The sequence below is a fragment of the Moschus berezovskii genome, chromosome 9, assembly GCF_049115385.1.
Source record: "Moschus berezovskii isolate FMDL1 chromosome 9, NW_MosBer_1.0, whole genome shotgun sequence".
Classification (NCBI taxonomy): Eukaryota; Metazoa; Chordata; class Mammalia; order Artiodactyla; family Moschidae; genus Moschus; species Moschus berezovskii.
In genome coordinates this window covers 110,523,830-110,551,451 of record NC_142468.1, presented here as the reverse complement: position 1 = coordinate 110,551,451, position 27,622 = coordinate 110,523,830, and the positions used below count along the sequence as shown (strand labels likewise).

At 39.1% G+C, this 27,622-nt stretch overlaps 1 protein-coding gene and 1 pseudogene across 2 annotated transcripts in view; both read right to left on the bottom strand.

Moving 5' to 3' along the window:
• Window positions 1-27,622, bottom strand: part of DCP2 (decapping mRNA 2) — a 58,780-nt gene that overhangs the window by 14,519 nt on the left and 16,639 nt on the right. Inside the window, exons 3-8 of one of the 2 annotated variants that reach the window (XM_088840142.1) lie at window positions 23,480-23,607; window positions 22,990-23,088; window positions 5,353-5,520; window positions 5,135-5,247; window positions 4,933-5,040; window positions 2,042-2,180 (exon numbers count right to left, since the gene is read on the bottom strand). In XM_088840142.1, coding sequence (XP_088696268.1) covers window positions 2,042-2,180; window positions 4,933-5,040; window positions 5,135-5,247; window positions 5,353-5,520; window positions 22,990-23,088; window positions 23,480-23,607 — 755 coding nt within the window. The remainder of the gene's footprint in view (window positions 1-2,041; window positions 2,181-4,932; window positions 5,041-5,134; window positions 5,248-5,352; window positions 5,521-22,989; window positions 23,089-23,479; window positions 23,608-27,622) is intronic. The other variant, XM_088840143.1, reaches the window with a different exon arrangement.
• Window positions 5,579-8,176, bottom strand: LOC148777001 (small ribosomal subunit protein uS14 pseudogene; annotated as a pseudogene).

Genomic DNA, 27,622 nt, shown 5'->3' with positions numbered 1-27,622 from the left:
TGGTTTGGCTCAGATGGTAAAGAATCTGCCTGCAATGTGGGAGACCCGGGTTCAATCCCTGGGTTGGGAAGACTGCCTGGAGAAGGGAACAGCTACCCACTCCAGGATTCTGGCCTAGAGAATCCCCATGGACAGTTCATGGGGTCACAAAGAGTTGGACACGACTGAGAGAATTTCACTTTCACATTTAATCCCTAAATTTAGACCTAAAACCTAAACATGCAGTAGTTAACATCTTGCTATTATATTGCTTAAACATGAGTCAATTTAATTTTCTTGCAAATAAACTCTAAGTTTAACTTAAAAGTTTTTAAACATTAATTTGGCCTTAAAGGTCTTTAAGAGAACTAGCTAAAACAGTGCAAAGAATAATTTTATTATTATTTTACAATAAATACATTTATGTACATCCTATCTACCTGCAGAAAAAATTTAGTTCTTAAAATAGCTTGAAAACAATAAAGAAAGGAAGGGAAATAGCTTTCAGAGGTTCACGTTAGCACATACATTTAACTCCATTATTTCATTCCATTCTTTTCGATATTTACTTTTTTACTGTGTTCCACATACATGAAACCTACCACCTGAACCACTTTTAAATGGACAGCTCAGTGGCAGTAAGTACAGTCACAACGCTGTGCAACTACCACCTACCCATCTCCAGAACTTTTCCATCACTGAAGCAGAGACTCTGTCCATTAAATACTACTTTTTCCTGTCTCTCAGCTCTGGTAATCTCAAATTAATTAGTGGAATCATATAGTACCTGTCCTTTTGTGTCTGAGGTTCATCCATGCTGTAGCACATATGTATAATTTCATTCCTTTTAAAGGCCAAATAACATTCACTGTATGTTTACTTTGTTTATCGATTAATCTTTTGACACACATGTAGGTCGTTTCCCCCCTCTGGCTATCAAGAACAACACTACTGTGAACACTGGTATGTAAGTTATTTCTTTGAGTCCCTGCTTTCAATTCTTTTGAATATGAACCAAGGAGTGGAACCGCTGGGTCACATGGTAATTCTATTTGTACCCTTCTGAGAAACCACCAAGCTGTCCCATGGCAGCTGTACCATTTTACCTTCCCACCTGCAATACACAAGGGTTCCAACTTTTTTACATTCTTGTCAACTCATTATTTTCCATTTTTTACTACATCTTTATTACTTCACAACTGAGCATATTTTCATGTGCTTATTGACCATGTAAATGTCCTCTTTCAATAAATGTCTATTCAAGTTGTTGTGTAGTCATTTTTTTTTAATTGTTTCTTCTTTGTTGTTGTTGAGCTATAAGAGGTCTCCATATATCCTGGACATAAACCCATTAGATATGTGATTTGCAAACTCTCCCATTTCATGGGTGTTTTTTCTCTTTTGACAGTGACCATTCAAGCACAGAAGTTTTAAATTCTGACGAACCCAGTATATTTGTAAAAGAAGAAAAGTAAAGAGTGGTACCTAAACAGATGGTTAAAGTAACAGGTAATACCAAATATCAGTAAGGATATGCAACAAATGGAACTCTCAAATATTTTGCAGGGGATACAAATTACTTTAGAACGTTGTTTGAAATATATACCTAAGAACATAGGTATATCCACTGCTCCAACAATTCTATATACTCAAAAGAACTGTATATATTCATCAAAATACATGTACAGAAATATTCCTAGCAGTATAATTTGTAAAAGTCCCCAAGTGAAACAACAAATATGTCCACTAAGAGTAAAATGGATAAATAAACTATGATATAATCATACACTGAAGAACAACACAGTATGAACCTTTCACTGGTAACATATTTACCAAAATCAGATGTTATTGATAATTCATATTCCTTACTACACTGGATTAATACCAAAGCTGTAAAGGTTAAGAGTCTCATCCCAGCTTCAAATCACAAATCAGGAACACAGGCTCCTTGGATGAACAATTAAGAGCTCTACAACTGTTAATCTGCAATGCCTCAACTCAAATGCATTTCAAAGTCAAATGATCTTAAGTTATGAAACTCTTTAAATGTATTATCACTCACCTTTGCTTTTAAAAGATCAGACATTTCAGCGTGATGATTATTATATGGTTTATGCTGCAGTGGTTGCCGGTGCTTTATCCACTGGTCACCAGGAGAACCTTCAGGAAATAACTGCTGACTGTGGCGGAATTTGGTTCGACTATAACAAGATTGCAAAATAAAAATAAAATCAGGAAATTTTTACTGATACTTCTTCCCAAACCTTGAGAGTTTATCTAATAGACTGTAAATGTTACTTAACTCACTATCTGCCTCACCTCACTGGAGTTTAAATTCCACAAGGGCAAGAGGATTCTTGTCAACTTTGTCTACTGCTCTACTCCCAGAACCCAGAAGAATGCCTACCACTCCACATTTCTTGAATGGGGTGATAATCTATTATTTTTAGTCCCAAACTTTTCTAAATTATTGATACCACCTCCTCCTAAAATGTCTATACTTTTAAAACCTGGGGAATTTCCTGGCAACCCAGTGGTTAGAACTCTGCAGACACAGGTTCAAGCCATGGACGAAGACTGAGATCCCGCAAGCCTTGCAGCCTGGCCAAACAACAAAAGAATCTGAAGGAAATAATTCTTTCACAAATTTAATAAATTTAGTGATGAAGCCAATAAATGAAGCTACTCTAAATAAACACGTGTCAGAGGATTTTTACAGTAGGACAGACATTCAGTTCTCACTCGGATGCAGACGTACAGAATCTGACCCTGCCCAGGTCAGTGTGGGCCCTCCACGCTGGAAGATCTGAAAACCCGAGCTATGCTGCTGCTGTGGTTGTACAGTCGCTAAGTCATGTCCAGCCCAATGATGCCGTCTCAGTATCTCATCCTCTGTCGCCCCCTTCTCCTCCTGCTCTCCATCTTTCCCAGCAGCAGGGTCTTTCCCAGTGAGTCAGCTCCACACATCAGGTGGCCGAAGTATTGGAGCTTCACATCAGTCCATCCAATGAATATTCCTGACTGATTTCCTTTAGGATGGACTTGTTGGATCTCCTTGCAGTACAAGGGACTCTCAAGTCTTCTCCAACACCACAGTTCAAAAGCATCAATTCTTCAGCGCTCAGCCTTCTTTACAGTCCAACTCTCACATCCATACATGACTACTGGAAACACCATAGCTCTAACTGTACAGACCTTTGTCTGCAAAGTGATGTCTCCGCTTTTTAATACTCTGTTTAGAGTTGTCACAGCTTTTCTTCCAAGGAAATTAAGGAGTTCAAAATGATAGATAAGCATATTAAATAAAGATCCAGTCTCAAATACTATAATATTTTGTAGTAATAGTTGGTAGTAAAGATAAATTGTATTCTATAGTACCACTTACATGTATTAATACGGTCCAGAGTCAGTCACTGATCCTAAGATCCATACTATAGTAAGAATGTTTCTGAATATTTCAGAATCTGTCCCCTTTTCCATTTAAAAATTGTGATTAAGTTGCAGGCTCTCTTTCTTTAGACAAAATTCACGTAATTCCTCCAACACGTCACTAGAGTTAGTCTATATGCTAAGAAGAGACATCACCCTGCCTGAGAAACCTGAAATTTGTTTGAGAAGTTGTTTCATTATCTCCTTATTCCATTCTCTAGGATCACAAACCCTAATACCAACAGAAAGATGTAAGAATCGTATCATACCACTATGGATAACAGATTCTTAAACAGTGACACAATTTCTTTTCAAACACTATCACTATTTCATAACTTTTTAGTAGTTATTGGGTTTTTTAAATCATGACTACATTCCTGTTTTTTCTACTTCAGTTATATCTAGTAGTATATACTTTGGTGATTATAGTCAGATTCTGAAAGGCACAAATGACTTTCAAGGAATTTAGTCCAATCTCCTGTCCTCATAAAATCCAACTAAAATGGAATCTTCCCTATGTATTTAAAAAATATTGACTGTAGGTGTGATTTACTCCTATTGTTTACTTTTAAAGCTCTAGCATAAAAACAAAGCATCTAACTTAGGGAAAATTTAGAAAGCAACTCTCTCTGAACCTAACAAGGCAAAGTTCTACAAGTTGATTACAAATACACATCCTTATTTCAGAAAATTATATTGGAAGGACTAATGTTGAAGGTGCAACTCCAATACTTTGGCCACCTGACGCGAGGAGCTGACTCATTTGAAAAGACCCTGATCCTGGGAAAGACTGAAGGCGGGAGGAGAAGGGGACAACAGAGGAGGAGATAGTTGGATGGCATCAATGACTCAATGGACATGAGTTTGTGTAAACTCCGGGAGTTGGTAATGGACAGGGAGGCCTGGCATGCTGCAGTCCACAGGGTCACAAAGAGTCAGACAGGACTGAGAGACTGAAATGAACTGAATTTCAGATTTAGCCTACTCCATAATTGTGATTTGGATACAATTACGTCCCAAACAAGAAAATGCTCTTTGCAGTTCTTATCCATGTAATACTCACTCCTTATAATGTACAGCCTAGGCTAGGTAAAGGAAAGGTGCCAAGTCTTCAAAGTGACATCTTTCCGAACAAGCCTCCCTCATCTCCTCCTCACAAAAACAGACATTCAACCACATACAGAAATGCAATTATTTCCAAAGTAAAGACGTGAGAACACAGAACAAGCACTATGAATACATACAAAGAAAGAAAGAATTATTTTCTTTTCCTTACTCTAGCTATCCACCTAAAAAGCTGACACTCTCTTGTGTATACTATTTTAAAATATGCCTGAAGCTCCTTTATAACTTCAATTAACCTCTCATCCAAAAACCACCCCTCTAAAATGTCTATTATCTGTGAGACTAGTAACAAAATAGTACCTATAAAAGGAAGCCATACCTCTGCAAACTTTAAGCAAAATGCTACTAATGTATTAAAATAGACCAAAAAGTCAGAATCCAACACATCTGTTTCTTTACCTCAATTTTTCCACAGTGGGTTTAGCTGGTGTGCTACCAGCTGAGGAAAATCCATTGTCACTATCTGAGGAATCTCCAAATCTTCGAGAAAGCCAGTCCCTTAATGGTCTATGGAGACATTAAGAATTCACTTTTAAAACTTGGCTATGTAAAGAAACTATCAGAATTGTGAAGTTTCATATTTTAAAAAATACAAACATACCTGATAAAAGGAATGGCCATAAAAAATTTGTTTGGTGCCAAACCAAGTTTGGATTTTGGGGTCATATCATTTCTATGGCAAGGCAATTTCTCAATGGAGAACCACTCAATATTCTGAAACACAAGAAAATTAATTATCAAGGAGTTTCTAAAAGCAATTTCTTACATCATTCAATTAGATACCATCCAGCAATCTGAAAATTCTTCTCAATTACATACCCGGATTTCTCTTCTGGTTTTCGGGTTAAATTTTGTATCTTTTGGAATCCCTGGAATGATGTACAAACGAGCAAGCTGATCATTGATCCGAAGTTCAATGTAATCATCCTTACAAATATAATCTTTAATATCAAAACCAGTTTCTTCAAATACCTGGAAATAATAAATCTGGATGATAATTTTCAAGTATGGCTGTTAGACCTTCAGTCCATTAATATTTGCTTATTTCAAAGTAAAAAATTCAGAAATATCCAGGCAATTAAAGGCATAAAAACACTACGTAAAAAAAAAAAAAAATCACAGTATTTCAGGGTCTAGTTCTTGCTGTGTCTCTATGGAAAAACCTCCTCACAAATCTAAGCCTAAGTTTTTTCAGCTATTCAATAAAAGAAAACATGACACTGCGATTTACAATAATACATATTTGGTCACTGTCCCCTCTTATGGTATAAGAGCTCCTAAAACGGCTGGAATATCTTAAATGATAAAAGCAAAAGTTATCTTTGCTTTTTATCTAGGTCTCCCGCATTGCAGGCAGATTCTTTACCAGCTGAGCCACAAGGGAAGCCCAAAAGTATTTTTCAGTTCAGTTCAGTTCAGTCGCTCAGTCGTATCACTCTTTGTGACCCCATGAATCACAGCACACCAGGCCTCCCTGTCCATCACCAACTCCAGGAGTTCACTCAAACTCACCTCCATCGAGTCAGTGATGGCATCCAGCCCTCTCCTGTTAATTATGTGACTTCTGGAGTCCACTTTAGGAATTAACTTGGTTGCCAGATGATCAAGAGGGTTGAAACTTTCAATGGGCCCCTCCTCCCCCACCTCCAGGAAATAAACTCAAGTCAACCCCATAAAAAACAAAAAGGAGTGTTTCTGGTTTGAAAAACACATGAAGATTTGCGGATAGTGGTGCCAGAGAAGACAGAAAGAAAGTTCCATGCTTTTTTCTGTACCTTGCACCCTAAGTATTTATGCCTTCCATCTAGTTATTCCTGAGTTATATCCTCTTATTGTAATAAACTGGAAAACTTAGTAAGAAAAATGTTTCTCAATTCTATGAATCACTCTAGCAAAAACTAATCAAACCCAAAGAGGGGGATCAAATCAAAGCACAGGTGACAACCTGGACTTTGCAACTGGCATCTGAAGCCAAGGATGGTCTTATGGGACTGAGCCCTTCACCTCTGGAATGTGACGTTACCTCCAGGCAGACAGTGTTAGAACTGAGCTGAATTGTTAAGTCATTCAATTGATATTTAAAACCTGCTTACTGATGTGGGGAAAACAAGTCCTGCGCATGTATGTACATGCATGCACACGCGCACACACGCACTCTGTAATTGGGTCCAAAACTCTTATTACGTTAGAACACATCAGTGGTTCCCACTCCATGGGAATAATATGAACCTCATATGGATTGGATTCAGTAACCACAAATGTACGTGTATAACCAAGCTACAGAATGAAAAATGTCTTATACAAAGAAAACTATTCTTCAAACACGAAAACTGAATTGGGATTAATACTAATATTTCAATGGACAGATTCCAAGAAAACAGCTACAACCACCTTTGTACCCAGAGTGTAGTTAGCTGCAGTCACCAGTTGCAGTGATTTTGGAGCCCCAAAATATAAAGTCTGACACTGTTTCCACTGTTTCTCCATCTATTTGCCATGAAGTGATGGGACCGGACGCCACAATCTTAGTTTTCTTTTTTTTTTTGAAAACTTTTATTTTATACAAAGAGCTAGTATTTCCGCCTAAGGTTGATGTGCTGGATGAGCCATCTAAGGAAGTTCGGTTAGTCCAACTTAATGAAGCTGATGTCCTTCACATACTGGAGGAAACACTGGCGGCACATATTGAGGCCGTATTTCTGGATCAGACCGTGCCGGTTTGAATAGACCCGGCAAGAGCGAGAACCCTGGCCGAATTTTCTCAGATGGCTCCAGTAGAGCTGCTGGTGACCCATGCTGCTTTCTCAGCTGCAACGAGGTAAAAGGAACGAGAGCCTTAGTTTTCTGAATGCTGAGCTTTAAGCCAACTTTTTCACTCTCCTCTTTCACTTTCATCAAGAGGCTTTTTAGTTCCTCTTCACTTTCTGCCATACAGGTGGTGTCATCTGCATATCTGGTTACTGATATTTCTCACGGCAACCCTGATTCCAGCTTGTGCTTCATCCAGCCCAGTGTTTCTCATGATGTACTCTGCATATAAGTTAAATAAAGCAGGGTGACAATATACAGCCTTGACATACTCCTTTTCCTATTTGGAACCAGTCTGTTGCTCCATGGCCAGTTCTAACTGTTGCTTCCTGACCTGCATATAGATTTCTCAGGTGGTCTGGTATTCCCATCTCTTTCAGAATTTCCCCCAGTTTATTGTGATCCACACAGTCAAAGGCTTTGGCATAGTCAATAAAGCAGAAGTAGATGTTTTTCTGGAACTCTTGCTTTTTCCATGATCCAGCGGATGTTGGCAATTTGATCTCTGGTTCCTCTGCCTTTTCTAAAACCAGCTTGAACATTTGGAAGTTCACGGTTCACATACTGCTGAAGCCTGGCTTGGAGAATTTTAAGCATTCCTTTAGTAGCGTGTGAGATGAGTACAACTGTGCGGTAGCTTGCATCATTGGGTGCAAAGAATATAATCACTCTGATTTTGGTGTTGGCCATCTGGTGATGTCCATGTGTAGAGTCTTCTCTTGTGTTGTTGGAAGAGGGTGTTTGCTATGACCAGTGCATTCTTTTGGCAAAACTCTATTAGCCTTTGCCCTTCTTCATTCTGTGCTCCAAGGCCAAATTTGCCTGTTACTCCAGGTGTTTCTTGACTTCCTACTTTTGCATTCCAGTTCCCTGTAATGAAAAGGACATCTTTTTTGGGTGTTGGCTCTAGAAGGTCTTGTAGGTAGGTCTTCATAGAACCATTCAGCTTCTTCAGCATGACTGGTCGGGGCACAGACTTGGATTTCTGTGACACTGAATGGTTTGCTTTGGAAATGAACAGAGATCATTCTGAACTGCTTGGTGGATCTAAAACCGCCCTTCCTCATAGTGCCTCAAGGATTGCCAAGACAAGAAACCCCAGTTCCTGGGAATAAAGTGTTACAGTTAACCCTCACCTCTCCTTCAATCAAAGAAGCCATGTTTAATCTGATTGAAATCCTGGGCCTCTGCTTAAAAAACTACTGGTGAGGGGGGAGGGATTCACTGCAAGATTGGATTGACAAAGACACACTACCATACATAAACAGGTAGTAAGGACCGACTGCAGAGCACAGTGAACTCTACTCAGTACTCTCTAACAGCCCATATGGGAAAAGAACCTAAAGAAGAGTGGCCAGACATATTTATATAGCAGACTCACTTTGCTGTATACCTGAAAGTCACAGCACTGTAAATCAATTACACCCCAATAAAAACTAAAACCATTAGTCTCTTTCAGCCTTAAATGTTCTCCTTCAGATAACATTTATGTTCTCTGGCAAAGTCCTTTCCCACTTCACCCTCAAATGAAAAAGGCTTTGGTTCTTTACTGACCAGAAACCAGTGTGCAGTTTTTGCGCTGGAGTTCCTCCTCTTCCCTCGACTTTCAGCACCCACCCAGTCAGTGGCACAGGAGACTGATAAAGCATGCACAGGCCCGAACTGCTCACAAGCTAAGGGTGTGGTGGAGTTATCTGCATCCGTTCCTTTTGTCTCTTCCCCACTTCTCTTGTTGGCTTAGGTACATCTTTCTACCTCCTTCAATAAGGGCACATCTATATTTCTCTCAGGGATGTGTAGGCTGTAACTCACAATTTAACCTCCTCCACAGCACCTAACTCATTTCTGTATACTGCCAATTATGCTAAACCTTTTCCTAATTTTCAGTATTAGCTGAGTATACTCACTTGAAACTGCTCTATGGTATACAGAAAAAAGAGACATTATTTGTATTTTCTACTTCCATAAATGACAGAGTGGGAACAGAAATATCTATGTATTACCAAAAAAGAGCTTTCTTGTCCTAAACCAAAACTATACATCTTTTCCAGAATAAAATCCCAAAGGCTCAGTGATAGATACTTTGTAGTTTCACACTTCCCCAGATCTTAATTTAACATTTATATATATGTGCTGTGTGCTCAGTCACTCAGCGCTGTCCGACTCTTTTATAACCCCATGGACTTTAGCCCTCCAGGCTCCTCTGGCTGTGGGGATTCACCAGGCTGAAGTGGGTTGCCCTGCCCTCCTCCAGGGGATATCCCCAACCCAGAGATCAAAGCCACATCTCCCACATTGCAGACAAATTCTTTAACGTCTGAGCCACCAGGGAAGTCCATTTGTAAACATAATATGATATAATTAAACTAACAATCATGGATTTCACAACTTATGTATGTTATCTGAATGTTCCCGTTAAAGTCAGGATATTAATACTTTGGTTTTCCTTTTCTTTGAAAGTAAGGTCTACCCTACTCTACTGCTTGAGACATAACTGAAAACTGGTTTTTATTATAAATCAATCTGGTTAGCCATTAGAGTTATAACTTTAGAAATCAGAACTGGTTTACCTAAAAGTTTACCTATCAGTTCAGTTCAGTTCAGTTCAGTCACTCAGTCGTGTCCAACTCTTTGTGACCCCATGAATCACAGCACGCCAGGCCTCCCTGTCCAACACCAACTCCCGGAGTTCACTCAAACTCGTGTCCATCAAGTTGGTGATGCCATCCAGCCATCTCATTGTCTGTCGTCCCAGTCTCCTCCCGCCCCCAATCCCTCCCAGCATCAGAGTCTTTTCCAGTGAGTCAGCTCGTCGCATGAGGTGGCCAAAGTATTGGACTTTTAGTTTTAGCATCAGTCCTTCCAATGAACACCCAGAACTGATCTCCTCTAGAATTACCTATCAGTGACATTAAATTGTTTTTCTTCATCAAAATCTCCATTAAGAAAGTCAAAAGGGAATATATAAACCAGAAGACATTCACAATACACTCAAATCCAGACATTAAGACGTCCTATATATCCACAAGACAAGTAAACCAACTTAAAAAAAAAAGGTAACACGTAAGTGGCTACTTAATAATAGAGGACATTCAAATGGCCAAAAAGAATATGACAATGTGGCCAAATCATTAAACTTCAGGGAAATATGAAAAACACAATGATAGACCATTACATTTCCCTAATAATGGCTAAAGTTTTTTGAAAATGAGATATAATTAATATATTACATTATATGAGCTTCAGGTACACAACATAATGTTTTGCATATATTAAGAAATGACCATAAATTTTTTCCCCAGTTTTACTGAGATATAACTGACATATATCACTGCAAAAGTTTAAGGTGTACAGCATAACGGTTTGACTTATACATACTGTGAAATGGTTACCCTAAGTTTAGCTGATACAGACCATCTAAGTTCAGTAAAAAGAATAAGAAAAAAATACGTTTTTTCCTTGTAATAAGAACCATTAAAATCTCGTCTCTGAACTTTTCATATGTAAAACACATATGTATCATATGTATCACACAGCAGTGTTAACTGTAGTCACCATGCTGTACATTGCATCTCTAGTGCTTATTTACCTTCTAACTCTTGACCATGTTCCGGTAATTCTCTTTTACACACACACATACCCTCTGAGAACCACAAATCTGATCTCTCCTTCTGAGTTTTGCTTCAGATTCCACATAAAAGGGAGACCATACAGAATCTGTCTTTATCTGACGAAATGATTCTGCATAATGCCCTCAATGCCCATCCACAGTACAAATGGCAGGATTCTTTTTGTAACAACTGAAATGTATTCCACTGTGTACATACATACCACATCTTATCTAGCCATTCATTTGTCAATGCACACTTAGGTTGTTTCCATGCCTTGGCTATTATAAACAATGCTATTATGAACATAAGACTGTAGATATCTTTTCAAGTTAGCATTTTCATTTCCTCTGGATATATTCTCAGAAGTGGAATTGCTGAATCATACGATTGTTCTATTTTGATTTTTTGAGGATCCTCCATAGAATTTTCCATAGTGGCTGTATCAGTTTACAATCCTACCAACAGTAAACAAGGGACCCCTTTTCTCCACATTCATCTTTTTGAAGGCAGACATTCTAACAGGCATGAGAGATATCCACTATGGTTTTGATTTGTATTTGCCTAATAGTCACCAGAAGGTCAACACTGAAATCAGACTGATTATATTCCTTGCAGCCAAAGATGGAGAAGCTCTATACAGCGAGGAAAAACAACACCAGGAGCTGACTGTGGCTCAGATCATGAACTCCTTATTGCCAAATTCAGACTGAAATTGAAGAAAGTAGGGAAAACAACTAGACCATTCAGATATGACATAAATCAAATCCCTTATGATTATACAGTGGAAGTGAGAAATAGATTTAAGGGACTAGATCTGATGGACAGAGTGCCTGATGAACTATGGAAGGAGGTTAGTGACATTGTACAGGAGACAGGGATCAAGACCATCCCCATGGAAAAGAAATGCAAAAAAGCAAAATGGCTGTCTGAGGAGGCCTTACAAATAGTTGTGAAAAGAAGAGAAGCGAAAAGCAAAGGAGAAAAGGAAAGATATACCCATGTGAATGCAGAATTCCAAAGAATAGCAAGGAGAGATAAGAAAGCCTTCCTCAGTGATCAACGCAAAGAAACAGAGAAAAACAACAGAATGGGAAAGACTAGAAATCTCTTCAAGTAAATGAGAGATGCCAAGGGAAAATTTCATACAAAGATGGGCTCGATAAAGGACAGAAATGGTATGGACCTAACAGAAGCAGAAGAGATTAAGAAGATGTGGCAAGAATACACAGAAGAACTGTACAAAAAAGATCCTCACGACCCAGATAATCACGATGGTGTGATCACTCACCTAGAGTCAGACATCCTGGAATGTGAAGTCAAGGGGGCCTTAGAAATCAACACTACGAACAAAGCTAGTGGAGGTGATGGAATTCCAGTCGAGCTATTTCAAATCCTAAAAGATGATGCTGTGAAAGTTCTACACTCAATAGGCCAGCAAATTTGGAAAACTCAGCAGTGGCCACAGGACTGGAAAAGATCAGTTTTCATTCCAATCCCAAAGAAAGGCAATGCCAAAGAATGTTCGAACTACCAGACAATTGCACTCATCTCACACGCTAGTAAAGGAATGCTTAAAATTCTCCAAGCCAGTCTTCAACAGTATGTGAACCATGAATTTCCAGATGTTCAAGCTGGTTTTAGAAAAGGCAGAGGAACCAGAGATCAAATTGCCAACATCTGCTGGATCATGGAAAAAGCAAGAGTTCCAGAAAAACCATCTATTTCTGCTTCATTGACTATGCCAATGCCTTTTGACTGTGTGGATCACAATAAACTGTGGAAAATTCTGAAAGAGATGGGAATACCAGACCACCCGACCTGCCTCTCGAGAAACCTGTATGCAGGTCAGGAAGCAACAGTTATAACTGGACATGGAACAACAGACTGGTTCCAAATAGGAAAAGGAGTACGTCAAAGCTGTATATTGTCACCCTGCTTATTTAACTTATATGCAGAGTACATCATGAGAAACACTGGGCTGGAAGAAGCACAAGCTGGAATCAAGATTGCCGGGAGAAATATCAATAACCTCAGATATGCAGATCACACCACCCTTATGGCAGAAAGTGAAGAGGAACTAAAAAGCCTCTTGATGAAACTGAAAGAGGAGAGTGAAAAAGTTGGCTTAAAGCTCAACATTCAGAGAACTAAGATCATGGCATCTGGTCCCATCACTTCATGGGAAATAGACAGGGAAACAGTGTCAGACTTTATTTTTTTGGGCTCCAGAATCACTGCAGATGGTGACTGCAGCCATGAAATTAAAAGATGCTTGTTCCTTGGAAGAAAAGTTATGACCAACCTAGACAGCATATTAAAAAGCAGAGACATTACTTTGCCAACAAAGGTCCGTCTAGTCAAAGCTACAGTTTTTCCAGTAGTCATGTATGGATGTGAGAGTTGGGCTATAAAGAACGCTGAGTGCCAAAGAATTGATGCTTTTGAACTGTGGTGCTGGAGAACACTCTTGAGAGTCCCTTGGACTGCAAGGAGGTCCAACCAGTCCATCCTAAAGGAGATTGGTCCTGGGTGTTCATTGGAAGGACTGATGCTGAGGCTGAAACTCCAATACTTTGGCCACGTAACGCGAAGAGCTGACTCACTGGAAAAGACCCTTATGCTGGGAGGGATTGGGGGCAGGAGGAGAAGGGGACGACAGAGGATGAGATGGCTGGATGGCATCACCGACTCGATGGACATGAGTTTGAATGAACTCCGGGAGTTGGTGATGGACAGGGAGGCCTGGCGTGCCAGAGCTCAGTCCAGTTTCTGTGAGGAAGGACCTCACAGAACCCCTCATGGGGTTGCAAAGAGTCGGACATGACTAAGCGACTGAACTGAACTGAATAATCTAGTGATGTGGAGCATCTTTTCATACACTTATTAGCTGTTTCTCTATCCTCTTCAGAAAAATGTACATTCAGGTCTTTTCCCCATTTTTTTAATTGAATTATTTGCTACTGAGTTGTATAAGTTCTTATTATAAATTTTTAGACATTAACTCCTTATCAACTATATGGTTTGCTTGTTATACATTTTCAGACATTTCACTCCTTACTAAGTGTATGGTTTGCAAGTATTTTCTCCCATTCCATAGGCTTTCTACTCTCGTTTCTCATTTTTGGGTCGATGTAGTCTTGCTTATTTTGGTGCTTGTGCTTTTGGTGTCATATTCAAAAAGTCATTGCCAAGAGCCACATTAAGGAGTTTTTATCCTGTTTTCTTCTAGAAGTTTCATGGTTTCAAGTCTTACATTTAAGTCGTGCACGCACTTCAAGCTAACTTCTGTGAGTGGTGTCAGACAGGGGTCTAGTTTCATTCTGTTACATGGGAGTATTCAATTTCCTCAGCATCATTAACTGAAGAGACTCTCTTTTTTTCATTGTGGGTTTATTTCTGGGATCTCAATTCTTTGATCTGTTTCATTTGTCATTGATCTGTTTTTGTTTCAGATCTGTTTCATTGATCTGTTTTTGTACCACTGCCATTACCATTTAATGACTACAGCTTTATGGTATAGCATGAAAGCAGGAAGTGTGATACCTTCCACTTTGTTCTTCTTAGGATTGCTTTGGTTATTCAGAGTCTTGTGTGATTCTATATACATTTTAGATTTTTTTTTCTAATTCTGTAAAAATAAGGCCACTGAAATCTTGATAGGGATCACACTGAATCTAGAGATGGTTTTTGGCAGTAATGACATTTTAACAATATTAATTCTCAGAATCCATGAACATGGGATAAAGATTTTAAAGTCGGTAATTCTACGTGTAGGCAAGGACAAGAAGAACTCTCATATGCAGGTGGTAGGAATGTAAATGGGTTCAACCACCTGGAAAACCACTGGCAACTTCCCTATGACTCAATAATTCCATTCTTAGAGAAATAAAGGCTTATTTTCCTCAAAGGACATGTACCAGCATACTTATACCAGTTTTATCCTTAATAGCCAAAAGCTGGATACAATCCAATACACAAGAGAATGGATAAACAACTGTGGTATATTTGTACACTGCAATATTACAAAGAGCAACTAAAAAGAACCAGCTGCTAATATACACAGTAACACAGATGGATCTCACAAGCATTGCACTGAGACAGAGATATAAAACACAAAGAACAGCTATTCAGTTCAGTTCAGTCCAGTCGCTCAGTCGTGTCCGACTCTCTGCGACCCCATGAATCACAGCACGCCAGGCCTCCCTGTCCATCACCAACTCCCAGAGTTCACTCAAACTCATGTCCATAGAGTTAGTGATGCCATCCAGCCATCTCATTCTCTGTCATCCCCTTCTCCTCCTGCCCCCAACCTTTCCCAGCATCAGAGTCTTTTCCAGTGAGTCAACTCGTCGCATGAGGTCGCCAAAGTATTGCAGTTTCAGCTTTAGCATCAGTCCCTCCAGTGAACACCCAGGATTGACCTCCTTTAAAATGGACTGGTTGGATCTCCTTGCAGTCCAAGGGACTCTCAAGAGTCTTCTCCAGCACCACAGTTCAAAAGCATCAATTCTTCAGCGATCAGCTTTCTTCACAGTCCAACTCTCACATCCATTCATGACCACAGGAAAAACCATAGCCTTGACTATCTTGCAAAATCCTAATTATATGAAGCTCAGAACAGGCTAAAATAATCGATGGTAACAGAAAAGTCAAAACAGTGGTTCCTTCCAGGAAATGAGGGAAAAGTAGGCACTGATGAGAAGGGGCAGGAGGACTTCCCTGGTGGTCCAGTGGTTGGAGTCTGCCTACCAATGCAGGGGATGCAGGTTGGATCCCTGGTTAGGGAAGGTTCCACATGACATGCAGCAGCTGGGCCCATGTGCCACAACTACCAAGCTGGCACTGCAGAGCCCAGGAGTTGCAATCACCGAAGCTCAAAAGCCCCAGAGGCCGTGCTCTGCAACAGGAGAAAGCCCTCACTCACCTAACTAGAGAAAGCCCTTGCACAGCAACAAGGAGCCCAGGCCACAGCCAAGACCCAATACAGCCAAAATGAAAAAAAGAAGGGGCAGCAGAGAATCTTCTGAGCTGCTGAAAATATTCTTTGACCTGGATGGTGGTTTCACAGGCATGTACATACATAAAAATGAATAACCTAAGTTTATTTTATGCTCTTACCGTCAACAAAAAAAGCTTAAAACATAATTTTTACATGGTTCTTAATTCTAGTTTTACAGTTATTCTCTTTAACTCTTCTTTGAATATCTTATAATCAGAAATTAGAATACCTACCAGTCACATATGTCTGTATAATAATTAAAAGCTATGATAAAATTGTATAATCTAAGTTCCTTGTAAGCAGACCCTATTTGTTACAAACAGAATCTAACTGAATACATGCTTAACAAAACAAACATTGAAAGACTAACAGCCTTTCAGATTAAAGACTGCAAAACAACAATTAAATGCAAACACATTGCATAAGCCTGGATAGGATCCTGTACGGAAGAAGGGGTAGAAACTGCAGAAAAGGACCATAATGGATCAACTAGTAAATGTGAATACTGAATTATCCGTTAGTTAAAAGAACCTATCATACCCATTCCTGAATCTGATAATTACACTGTGATTAAATAAGAGAACTTTCTAGTTCTTTAAATTTATTGATACATGCAGTAATAGTGGTTAAGGGGCATTATGTCTACAATTTACTCCTAAATTATTTAGCAATAACAATAAAAACCATATACCCATATGTATCAAAAGTAATAAAGCAAACAAGGCAAAATATTAACAGGTGAATCTATTCTTTATATTATTCTTACTATAACCTTAACACAATTTTAAAGAGTAACATATAATTAATGGTAAGGTTATTTTAGTGTACTCATTCAAATATATCCTGTGGGTTTAGTAAGTGATAGGTACTATCCTATCCTAGGCACTGATTTCAGAAATGAATAAAGCAAGCACTGCTCTTTCAAGAGCTCCATCTTAAAAAGAAATGATAACTGCAGAAAGTAGGTGGGTGCCATGGGAGTACAGAATCAGGATGCCTACCTCAGCCCTGATGGGCTTCCCAACTGCCCATGCAGGAGACGCCAGTTTGATCCCCAGTCCAGGAAGATGCCTGCAGAAGGAAATGGCAACCCACTCTAGTATTCTTGCCTGGAAAAATCCCAAGGACAGAGGAGCCTGGTGGGCTTCAGTCCACGCGGTCACAAAAAGTTGGGACACAAGTGAGCGACTGAACATCAACTCAGCCCTGGGCACAGGTCAGGTATGAGGTATAAGCTGGGGTGGTCACCTGGAAGGCTGTCATAGGCAGGGTCCTAGCCTGTGGATACATCTGGGCCATGACTTGAAAGATGACTAGAAGTTTATAAGACCAACAAGAAGAAAAAGATACTCCAGATAGCTGAGAACAGCTATAGCTGAAGAATTATAATGAGAAGAAATGGTACAACATAAGGCCATTAGTGTAATGTAACGAAGGCAGCTTTGAACCCCTGTACAACCATACTTAGAATAAACACAATACAATGCAAGACTTCTTAATTCTAAAAGTGATAAAGACTGGTTCACCTCTAAAATTAGGTACTCATTCTCAACAAGCATTTACCAGGAAAAAATTTTAATAGCTCACTTATATGTACAGATAACAAATGTAAAACCAGTAAAGGGTTAATATCCAAAATATATAAACAGCTCATACAGTTCACTATCGAAAAAAAAAAAGAATAGTCAAAAAATGGGCAGAACCCAAAGACATACAGATGGCCAGTAAACACATGAAGATAGGCTCAATATCGCACATTATTAGAGAAATGCATATCAAAACTATGAGATTCTCGCCTCACACCAGTCAGAATGGCCATCATCAAAAAAAATCTACCAACAGCAAATGCTGGAGAGGGTGTGGAGAAAAGGGAACCCTCCCGCACTGGTGGGAATGTAAACTAATACAGCCACTGTGCAAACAGTACGGAGCATCCTTAAAACACTAGGAATAAAATAACCATATGAGCCAGCAATCCCACTCCTGGGCCACTACTCCAGCCCTGAGAAAACCGCAATGCTAGATACACACGCATCCCACGTTCACGGCAGCTCTCCTGCCAACAGCCAGGACATGGACGCAGCCTGGACGGCTAGCAACAGGAACGGATGGAGCAGCTGTGGTGCACTTCCACAGCGGGTACTGCCCAGCCGTAAAGGAATGACCTTGAGCCAGCTGCAGTGAGCTGGATGAACCCAGACCCTGTTAAGAGTCAAGCAAGTCAGAAAGAGAAAAACAAGTATCGCATGTTAACGCATATATACGCAATCTGGAAAAATGGTACTAGTGGACATACTAGAGAAGGGACTGTGGACACAGTGGGGGAAGGTGAGCGTGGGACAAATTATATACAATAGTGTAGTGTCAGTCGCGCAGTTGTGTCCGACTCTGCGACCCTATGGACTGCAGCCCGCCAGGCTCCTCTGTCCATAGGATTCTCCAGGCAAGAATACTGGGGTGGGTTGCCATTTCCTTCTCCAGGGGATCTTCCTGACCCAGGCAGGCATCAAACCTGGGCATCCTGCACTGCAGGCAGATTCTTTACCATATGAGCTACCAGGGAAATCCTATATACACAATATCATACATAAAACAGGTAGTGGGAAGTTGCTAAGTAACACAGGAAGCCCCGCCGAGTGCTCCATGATGAACTGGAGGGGTCATCTCATGGCTGGGGATGGGTGGGGAGGCTCAGGAGGAAAGGTATATATATACATACATACACACACACACACACATACACAGATACACACACACACAACTGATTTGCATTACTGTACAGCAGAAACCAATTCAAAATTGTAATGCAATCTTCCACCAATTAAAAAAATAAAACTTAAAACCAATTTTTAATACCAAACCTTCTGTGAATCAAATCCATTCCTGTATGATAATTCAGAGTTAACATTCCTGGCACATGGAATAGGATTAACATCTCAAAAGATACCAGATAAAAATCTCTACATAAGAGTAAAAAAATGGCTACCCAACGAACACCAGCATAGACAATGAAATCCTCTGCCTAAAATCTATGTCCTATAAGCCTACAAGTGGTAGAATAAACCAGTAATTCCTCTGTACAAATTGTATCAAGATTACATCATATAAGGGCACATTAAAGTAAGTGTCATTATAATAAAATGCTGTTCAGCCAAATAATAAGCAGCAACATGAAATCTCGAAACCGCATGTGAACTGCCAAGTATTCCATGTTCTCAAAAACAGGTGTTGTTTCACCACAATTGATAACAAAAATATACTAAAATTATCTTAATACAACTTTTCAATAAAACCTAGAGAACATTTTTCACATCTCTATCCTACATCTACTTCACTATTGAATAAGTGTTCAGAAATAACCCAATTAACAAAAGTGAACCAAGTGATCAAAGAGAAGACTGGAAACTACCAATGAGGATGGCCATTCGCTTTCTACTGACGATTATTCAGTTTCTCCCTGAGCGGCCTGCTTGCCACTGCTTCTTCAGCCCAGCCCACACACACAGCCCTTATAGGAGGTGTCAGATTCTGCTGCAGCAAAATAAACACTTCTACACACTCATACATGACAAAATAACACTAATACAATTACAATAAAGAAGATTAAAAGTTATTAAGCAACCTAAAATAAAACCCATGGTAGAAACCAGAGGGAAAAAAACATGGTAAAACCAAGAGAAAAAGTGCTTAACACATCAGCCTAAGCATAATGATAGCTAAAAATTAAGACAAAACTTCTCCATATATATTAATACAAGTGAAAATGAAAAGTGTAATATTAACATAAACTCCTATAAATGGAGTAACAATCTGGTTTTCAACTAAGACACTGGGCTCTCCCCCTCCGTCAGTGTTGCTTCTATTATGCTGCAGTACCACCAAGTGGCAGAAGGATACACTGCAACTCTAGGTGGGCTGGCTGACTACTTTCAACTCTCAAAAATAGCAACTACTGCAGAATGAACCTTCTAAAATCCTTAGGAAGGCCTAACTCCCAATATGACTGCACTTGGAGATACGGCCTGTGAGGAGGAGGTGCAGGTTACATGAGGTCATGCAGGTGGGTCTCCAATCCGACAGGACCAGTGCCCTTTAAGAAGAGGAGACACCTGCAAGCTAGCGCTCTGGGCTCTCAGTCAGCCAGGGAAGGCCACGTGAGCAGGGGAAAGGCAGCTGACTGCAGGCCACAGTGAGAGCCTTCACCAGGAAGTCCATCAACAGGCAGCTTGCTCTTAGACTTCCCAACCTCCAGAGGAGTAAAAAATAAACGTCTACTGCTTATGCCACCCAGTCTGCAGTATTTTGTTATGGCAGCCTGAGTGGATTAATACAGCAATGCTACACCTTAATTCCAAAATCTGTTCTTTATGAGAAAAGCATTCACTTAAAAGGAACAAAAGTCAAAAGATTTGCCTTTAAAAATTCTAGCCCTTAAAATAACAGAAATTAAAGTCTCTTCTAAAAAGTTCCTTTATCGGCTAAAAGAGGCTATTATTTAGATCAGAAAAGTTAGAAGTTAGGATTAATTCTTATTATCAAAAGGAACATTTTTTCCCCGAAATTAATCAACTGTGGTTCCTAAGTACACCTGTGCTTTCCTCAGAGCAAGACAAAATCTTTAGAACAGGGGAGGAGGGGGGAAATTCATATTGGTCCAAATAAGAGAAGTAAGTGTTATCAGGAAACAGATATATGTACTTAAAATCAAATTTCTTCTGTTTACATCTGTGTATGTGTTTAGAAATTCTCACCAATTTACAAACATTCCTCACTGCCTATATTAAATAGCAGCCAAGAACATGAACTCCAGAACCCAAATATCAGGGTTTGCATCTCTGTTTTGTGCTTACTGAGTACTCAACGGTTCTGTTTCAGTTATCCATCTGTAAAAACAGAGATAACATCCCATAAAGGCTGCATCTTCCCCTACAGGATTCTCCATTCTCCCAGTCCCCCGGCCCCAAGAATAAATTTTACTTTCTTACAAATTATGGTGATCCACTGGAATCAGCACACACAGACAGGACAACTTTTTATCTCAGTATCCCACAGCAGAGAACAAAGAGAAACCAAGGTGAAAACTGTCCTGGTTCACAGGTTAACTTTCTCTTTTTATCCCAAATACCCGATTTCTGCATCATCCCAACTCTTTATAATATCGTGTATAAAACTCATGAGATGGAGCGTTCCAGCAGTAGATGCAGGCAGACCCCTTGGGTCTAGGGTCCTTCTTCCAAGATTAGGTATTTGATTCCTCGAAAAAGATCCAATTATAAAGATAGCCCATACTACCTAATTTAGCCTAAATTTCTGTTACTGCAGTTAATATAATGTTTCTTTCTGGACCTGGACCACTATCTCACCACTGCAGGACAAGTCTACTCTCCATGTATAAAACGTATGGATTAACTCCAGTAAGGAGGACAGTATGGCTCCCATTTTGTCCTTCCTTATAAGCAAGATGACTACAAAAACCGAAGACATAAAAGGGAAGACTTGTTAAGTGCACCGTTTCATCTCCTGCCATCTACAGAAAAGAAAGGAAAAGCTCTTAAAGGATGTGGCATTTCCTCACCTGCTCCCTAAATCATTTTCAATTTTAAAGGGTGGGCAGAAAACTTCTTTGCTATAAGTTGCTGCAAAATACTTGCTCGGATAAGCTGTTCCATACTCAATTTAAAATGCAGCATTTTCAGTCATTTTTAAAATCCTGCTCCAAAGTAAATAAGCATTGATATTTTTTCTACAGTAAATAACCACTAGTGATTTTTAAGAAATTTAACTATTACCCCTCACTAATAAATATACTCGAACAGTGAACACTGCAGTGAACACTGTTCCAGAAAAACATTGAGCAAAACAAAAAGATTCAAATAAAATAAATAAAATTCAAATAAAATATGCTACAAAATCCATACTGCCATTTCAGAAAAAAATCTCAAAATTCAACCACTACCAGCTTAGACTCTATAAAGATATCACTTCTAGTTACGAATATCTTGCTTCTAGAAATGGAGTCCTTGAGTTGAGTCCTAATAATTTTATATCTTACAGAGATTTGCCCAGTTTCTCTAGGCTATTGAGCAACATATACTAAAACTATACTGGAACAAAAACCTTTCAACTCCTAGTCCAGTTTTCTTTCCATTTTATCATATTTCCTCATAGCTCAACTTCTCAAATGTCAAGGACAAGGTGTAGGTTGTAAACTGATAAATAAGAATACTGTATACAATGTATCACAATGTATTACTATGGGCTACAGCCAACCGGTTACATTTTGAAATAAACAATTTAAATAAGAGTGAACATCCTCCTTTTACAAATAAGAAACAAAGGCCCTGTACAGACAGCTAGTCTGTGGCAGTCTTTTGGGGAAAAAGTGACCTCCGTCTAGAAAGATACCCAGTTAAGATTTGAATTGGCAGGAGAAGAGAGGCCTTTCCAGGTAGGAAAATCACATAAGCAAAAGCTTAGTGTATGAAACAAATCAATCAATTCAGAGGACAAAGAATAAATTCTTTTGACTAAGAATAAAGAAAAACAAATTTAGGAATGGCTAAGTTTTGTGTTGGGGGTAGGAGAGGGAGTTTCAACTCTTAAAGAATTAAACTTCATCCTACAGGCAGAGGGAAGCAAGAGTGGGTTTTTACCAATAAATGTAAATGTCTCAGAAATTGTGCATTTGTCTGGAAGCCAAGACTCTAAACATAAAACAAAGGTTATAAGAGCCAAAATATTTAACCAATCTACTTATTTAATCCAATTCTAAAAAGAAAAGTGGAAAAGATATTACAAAAAAGGTTAAATAATAAAATAAAAAATGTACAATGAAAGAAAATGAAACAAATGATAGAAGAATAAATGATAGAGGTGGACAAACCAATTAACAGTTACATAATAAAAGATATTACTCCACACAGGCAGTCCATTTCTGGAAACAGGATTAAATGATCCAAACCAGTCCAGTCTCCAAAGCTAAAACAACACTCAAAGCACAACCACCAAATGTTGCTGTTTCAGGCTGCAGTAACTCACCTCTCTAGCAGCACAATCATGAGGAGCTTCTTCTTTATTCACTTTCCCTTTTGGAAATCCCCAGCCTGATTTTGCTAGGTACCCCTGAACCAGTAGTACCTGCAAAACAACCAAGAGGTAAAAATAAAATTTGCTCTCCTTTCCCATATTCTTTTCTAAAAGCCAGAAGTGCTTCTCCTTACTTCAGGTAACTGTTATCACCAACAATTTTACTTGTTAACTATCTTCCAGGAGGCCAGCTATACTATGAAGAAAGGCATTCTGCCCATTTTAAAGGATCTCTTCAGCAATCAAGTTCCTTTCCAATAGGCCATACTGCAACAGGTATAAATTATTAAGACACAGAATGCAGACAAAATATGCAAACTTTGGCCTTGCAGCATTAAAAATCTAAGTATACTTTTAAAACCTCAGTTCAGAACATTATAACATTAGGATGAAAACAGCTGATTACCATTCCACTTAAAAATTCTGCATTACTCTCACTCACATTTTCAAGTGTCTCATCAAGAATAATTGCACCATATGTTGGCACTCCCATTTTATATTCCTTCCATTCATCCAAAATTTTTTCCACATCTTCACCTTGAGGCAGCAGAAATGGACAATGATTGAAGAGTACACCATGTGTTAAGGAAGTCACTTACTTTCTCCCTTAATACAGTTTAAGCACATACGCACAGAAAGAGATCTTTTTAAATGAATTTTGTATTTTAAACAAAATTACTCACATCTTCACCTCACTTAAATGTATCCTTCTTGTCTTTTCACATTTGTTTTCTCCTGAACAAAAACATTTCTAACTTCTGCATTTAGCCTAGGGACAAATCAAGTAAACTTTGAATACACATACTCTGGCACCCTAAGTTAACACCAAAAAACTCAGGGCCACGTTAGCACTTCCAATCACTAAGTGTGTCGCATTTATCATAGATACTCAACAGATACTGAAACTGACAGCAAGAAATATAAGCACAGTACACAGTAAGAGGCAGGAGCCATCAGAGTAACTAGAAATGGGGATTCCCTGGCAGTACAGTGGTTAGGATTCTGCTTCCACGGCAGGGGGTACAGATCCAATCCCTGGTTGAGGAACTAAGGTCCCATAAGCCTCTCAGCCGCCCCACTTCCCCCACCAAAAAAGAAGCAGCAGAAGTAGCTAACTCTAACTCTGGGAAGCAGAACTAGAGATGAATGAAGCATGCCACTCTACAGGGCTGAATATTTTTCTATGCTATGTTTATGTATGGCTTTTGTAATTTAAAGCATTTTGAAGATGAAGATTTATTAAGGACTATAGGGAAATGTAAATATGAGTATTAAGGAAAGTATGGACTGTTTCAAAAGAAACTGGGTATGTCTCTCCAAAATTGGGCAGAGTAAAATAATTTTTTATAAGTAAATAAAACCTAAACCTGCAAAGTATATGCTCAGGCTTCCAATACTCATATGCTACCAAATGCCTCATTACAACACTGTTAATTATGAAAACTGTAGGGCAAATTATAATTTATGATAGTGTTTCTCAAACGGAGGACATTCTCAAGGGTGTTCAAGTCCTCTGTGAAAACTTACAAATTCTGTCTTTTCATTTTTATGTCAATGTAAGAAAGGAAGGTTTTGTAACAGATAACGCAAAGAAAGGTGCAGGGAAAACTTGTAGTACACACACATCGACATCCTCATAGAAGTCAGCATTATATTCACATTAACTACTGAGTTAAACAAAAACATCACATTAAATTCATTTTATGAAAACTAATTTTATGAGCTGTACATTTTTCTGTTTAAAAATATGCTTTGGTTTTATAGCTGCAATAAGAAATAAGGTTCTCAAAGAGCTCAAAAAAGGCAACCATCTATAACAACACTGTATTAAATACGCAAGCACTAGGTTAAAAATATTCTGCTTTTTATTAGGCAGTGGGGAAATCATGTGGATATAATATTAACTATTCCATAAAGCTCTGTGGAAGGATTTTGGAAGACTCCAGCTTCCTATAATTCTGAAAGCTTCCCATTAAAAGTCTGGCCTGAGATATTTAGTAAAAATTCCTTATGTGTTTCGGAGTCACCACAGATTTTTTCTTTTAATCTAACTATATCTTTTAAATAAATGGATATTTTCCCCATTAAAAATTTAACCACAGGGGAAAAAAGTATGAAAATAACCCAGGAATAGAAGTAACTTCGAACAGTGTTAAAGAGGACGTGTCAAAGAGGACGTGTCAAAGAGGAAGACGTTTATCTCGACTTTTTCCTTTCTCTTCCTTCTCCCTACAACATTCCTAACAATTTCACAGTGCATTAGTGTCTCCGTAAAGAAGTTTTATCTCATCTTTCTACCCATTAAACAACTTCTTCAAAAATAACAAAGATTAGCAAAACATAATCTTGAAAATTATCTATACTCTTCATTTACCCATTTTTTTTCCCCTACCCCAAAATCACCATAAAAAGAGTGAGTTGATGAACCAATCAACTGCAGACCAAGATATATTTGGGATTAATGATGAAAAGTACTTGCTCAAGTCCACACAATTAGCAAATAACAGAACCCAATCCAAAATGACATCAATTTCTTCACTGAAGACAACTCTTCCATCCTCCTCCATATGCAACAGTACACAAAGTAATTCATTCCAACGATGGAGTGGAAAGATTTTTGGGTTTTTTTTTGGAGTGGAGAGTTGTTATATACCACTTTTATTTAATGAGACAATGTACTTAACTCAAAAAACCCTATGATATGCTCTGAGTAATGATAATTATTTTTTAATTTTTACTAAAATTATTATTTGACTACTCTTATTTTCTTAACCACCAAACCAAATTATTTTGCATCTTCAATCTTGGCTTACTGGGCCTTACCAACATTTCTAAGAGAAAGACAGAAGATCACACTGATTACATAAAGAATGAAAGAAGCTTTAAGCACACGTGTCTACTTGTATTACACATATCCCCTTTCTTAACAATTCAGTGATTCTTCAGTAGACTCTTTTTAACATTTCTGCAAAAACATGAAAAATACACTCTAACTATAGACAATCATTTCACTGTAACTGCCATCCAAAATCCTTCTGTTATCATAGATGACATCAATTTCCTCTCGGGACAACTCCCACAGCAGCAATCTGCACCTTGCCATCAACAGAACTAATACAGTACTTTGATTAGAATAAAACATCTTGGCCATAATTTTCTACAGCAGTCTTTGAAGTAGTCACAGTATATGGCTATTCTACATCTATTTTTGACTTTTCTTCTGTCTCCATATTAGCACCCTCTGGCTTTTATTTTCTTCTCTCCACAATACGGTCCATCACTTTAATCAATGTCTTCAGTTCAGTTCAGTCGCTCAGTCGTGTCCGACTCTTTGCGACCCCACGAATCACAGCACGCCTGGCCTCCCTGTCCATCACCAACTCCCGGAGTTCACTCAAACTCATGTCCATCAAGTCAGTGATGCCATCCAGCCATCTCACTGTCTGTCATCCCCTTCTCCTCCCGCCCCCAATCCTTCCCAGCATCAGAGTCTTTTCCAGTGAGTCAACTCATCGCATGAGGTGGCCAAAGTATTGGACTTTCAGCTTTAGCATCAGTCCTTCCAATGAACACCCAGGATTGACCTCCTTTAGAATGGACTGGTTGGATCTCCTTGCAGTCCAAGGGACACTCAAGAGTCTTCTCCAGCACCACAGCTCAAAAGCATCAATTCTTCGGCGATCAGCCTTCTTCACAGTCCAACTCTCACATCCATACATGACCACAGGAAAAACTATAGCCTTGACTAGACGGACCTTTGTTGGCAAAGTAATGTCTCTGCCTTTTAACATACTATCTAGGTTGGTCATAACTTTCCTTCCAAGGAGTAAGCGTCTTTTAATTTCATGGCTGCAATCAGCATCCGCAGTGATTTTGGAGCCCAAAAAAATAAAGTCTGACACTGTTTCCACTGTTTCCCCATCTATTTCCCATGAAGTGATGGGACCAGATGCCATTATCTTTGTTTCTTCTTGGCAATATTCAAAATTCTTTTGCCAGTTATGAATATAGCTCCCCAGCAAAACCTGAACCCAGAAGCAAGTGCAGGACAGTCAATCTACACCATACACTGGGGTATGAAGTATATATTCAGGCAAGTACTACTAGCACATACTCAGTTAAGTGTTGAACCTGAGTAGTCACTAAAGAAAAGTCACAGGACCATGCACAACTCACAAAAGGAAAAACAGAGTCGCAGAAAAGCCCTACTGTTTGTCCGAGGTTGCACGACTGGCAAATGGCAACGATGGGGTGGTGGCACAAGGAGCGTGGTTCCAGAACTCATACTACTAGCTTTCCCTCTATAGTCTCAAGGTGTGTCTGTCACACCCCCACAAAATCTCTCCTTTATTTTTCTACAAATGGAACGGCACACCCATCCACTCAGTCGCTCACATCAGAAACCTGCATACCATCCTTGACTCCTTCCTCTACCTCTCCTCAGACAATCAAGTTAGAACAAAGTTGCTGCTGCGTCACTTCAGTCGTGTCCAACTCTGTGTGACCCCATAGACAGAAGCCCACCAGGGTCCCCCGTCCCTGGGATTCTCCAGGCAAGATCACTGGAGTGGGTTGCCATTTCCTT